At 41.3% G+C, this 1,462-nt stretch overlaps 1 protein-coding gene across 4 annotated transcripts in view; it reads right to left on the reverse strand.

Moving 5' to 3' along the window:
- The window catches only part of LOC106884502 (uncharacterized), a 101,909-nt gene that overhangs the window by 77,364 nt on the left and 23,083 nt on the right, over positions 1 to 1,462 (reverse strand). For all 4 annotated transcript variants that reach the window (XM_052975572.1, XM_052975574.1, XM_052975575.1 and 1 more), the window contains exon 2: positions 177 to 365. In XM_052975572.1, coding sequence (XP_052831532.1) covers positions 177 to 365 — 189 coding nt within the window. The remainder of the gene's footprint in view (positions 1 to 176; positions 366 to 1,462) is intronic.

The following is a 1,462-nucleotide window of genomic DNA, read 5'->3' on the forward strand; positions in this document are numbered from 1 at the left end:
ATATTCATGTATGCATGTATGTGTATATGTATATGTTTATGTGTGTGTCTATGTGTGTGTATATGCGTGCGTGGGTGCTTGTATGTGTGCTTGTGTGCGTGCGCGTGCATGCCTACGTACGTACGTGCGCGCGCGAGTGTGTGTCTGCGTGCGTGCGCGTACGTCTCTATGCTTACCCAGTACGGTATCAGCACTGTCTTCTTGAAAAGTTTGCTTCTGGACGAGTTTCCCATCGGAAAAAGTCTGCACAGTTCGAGAAGAAGTGGAATATGTTTTGGTAACAATGGATTGTTTTTGACCGGCAGGAGTTGAAGTGTCATCTCTCTCTGGGAAAGACATCATGAATGGTATTCCTGGGAAATTAACTGGAAAAGTGAGAAAAATTGAATAATAATAATAATAATAATAATAATAATAATAATAATAATAATAATAATAATAATAATAATAAACACATGGAGAGCAGATGAACTAAATAGCTTAGACAGAAAGACAAGGAAGTTGCTGACTAGATATGGGACACTCCACCCAAAACGTGACACAGACAGACTGTATGTACCAAGATAAAGAGGAGGAAGAGGACTGATCGGATGTGAACTCAGCATTAGAGCAGAAGAAAACAACATAGCATGGTATGTAAAAAATGCCACAGAACCACTATTATTGGAAGTAAGAAGGTCCGGCTTGTGTAGGATGGAAGATTGCAAAAATAAAGCACTGTAGAAGCACTTGAGAATGAATGAAACTGAAAATAGGTGGATAAAGAAAAGAATGCATGGACGATTTCATAGGGATGCTGAAGATAAGACAGAGAAAAAAGATGGCTATGGATGACTAAAAGTGATTTAAAACCGGAGCAAACATTAAGAACCAATTACATCAAATACAGAATAGACAACACATCAGAAAGTGATAAGTGCAGAATTTGTGGACAAAGTGGTGAAACCGTATGGCATATTACCAGTCAATGTACGCCACTAGCCCAGAAAGAATATAAGAGACGTCATGACAATATAGCAAGGATTGTCCATTCGACCCCTGATCTTTTCGTTAACTTTCCATAAAGGCATTCCTTTGTCATATGTTGCAGCCATTCGTAGCATCCTTGTGTAGCAGCCATTTAGTCCGTCAGTGTCCATGTTTCTGTTGCCATCTTTTATTTTGAGCTCAGATCGAGGGTTTGGACAAAGTCCCATTTCCTGTGGGACAGAGAAAAGGAGCTGAAGTTTCAGAAATGACAGATTGACTGAGGGATGCGGGTGGGGGATTACCCTTCGTACATCCACTCTCCCTCTCTCTCTCTCCGACAAAGAGACATTTCTAAAACGTCTGATTCCTCTTCTGAGGATTCTTCTCAGAAACCTCTCAGTATATTTTTTACAGGCACAGACCACCATCACAATCATCTCCATAGCAACCGTTACCAAAACCAAGACGACCCCGCCCCCTCCACCGCCGCCGC

Source organism: Octopus bimaculoides, chromosome 21, assembly GCF_001194135.2.
Source record: "Octopus bimaculoides isolate UCB-OBI-ISO-001 chromosome 21, ASM119413v2, whole genome shotgun sequence".
NCBI classification, from domain to species: Eukaryota; Metazoa; Mollusca; class Cephalopoda; order Octopoda; family Octopodidae; genus Octopus; species Octopus bimaculoides.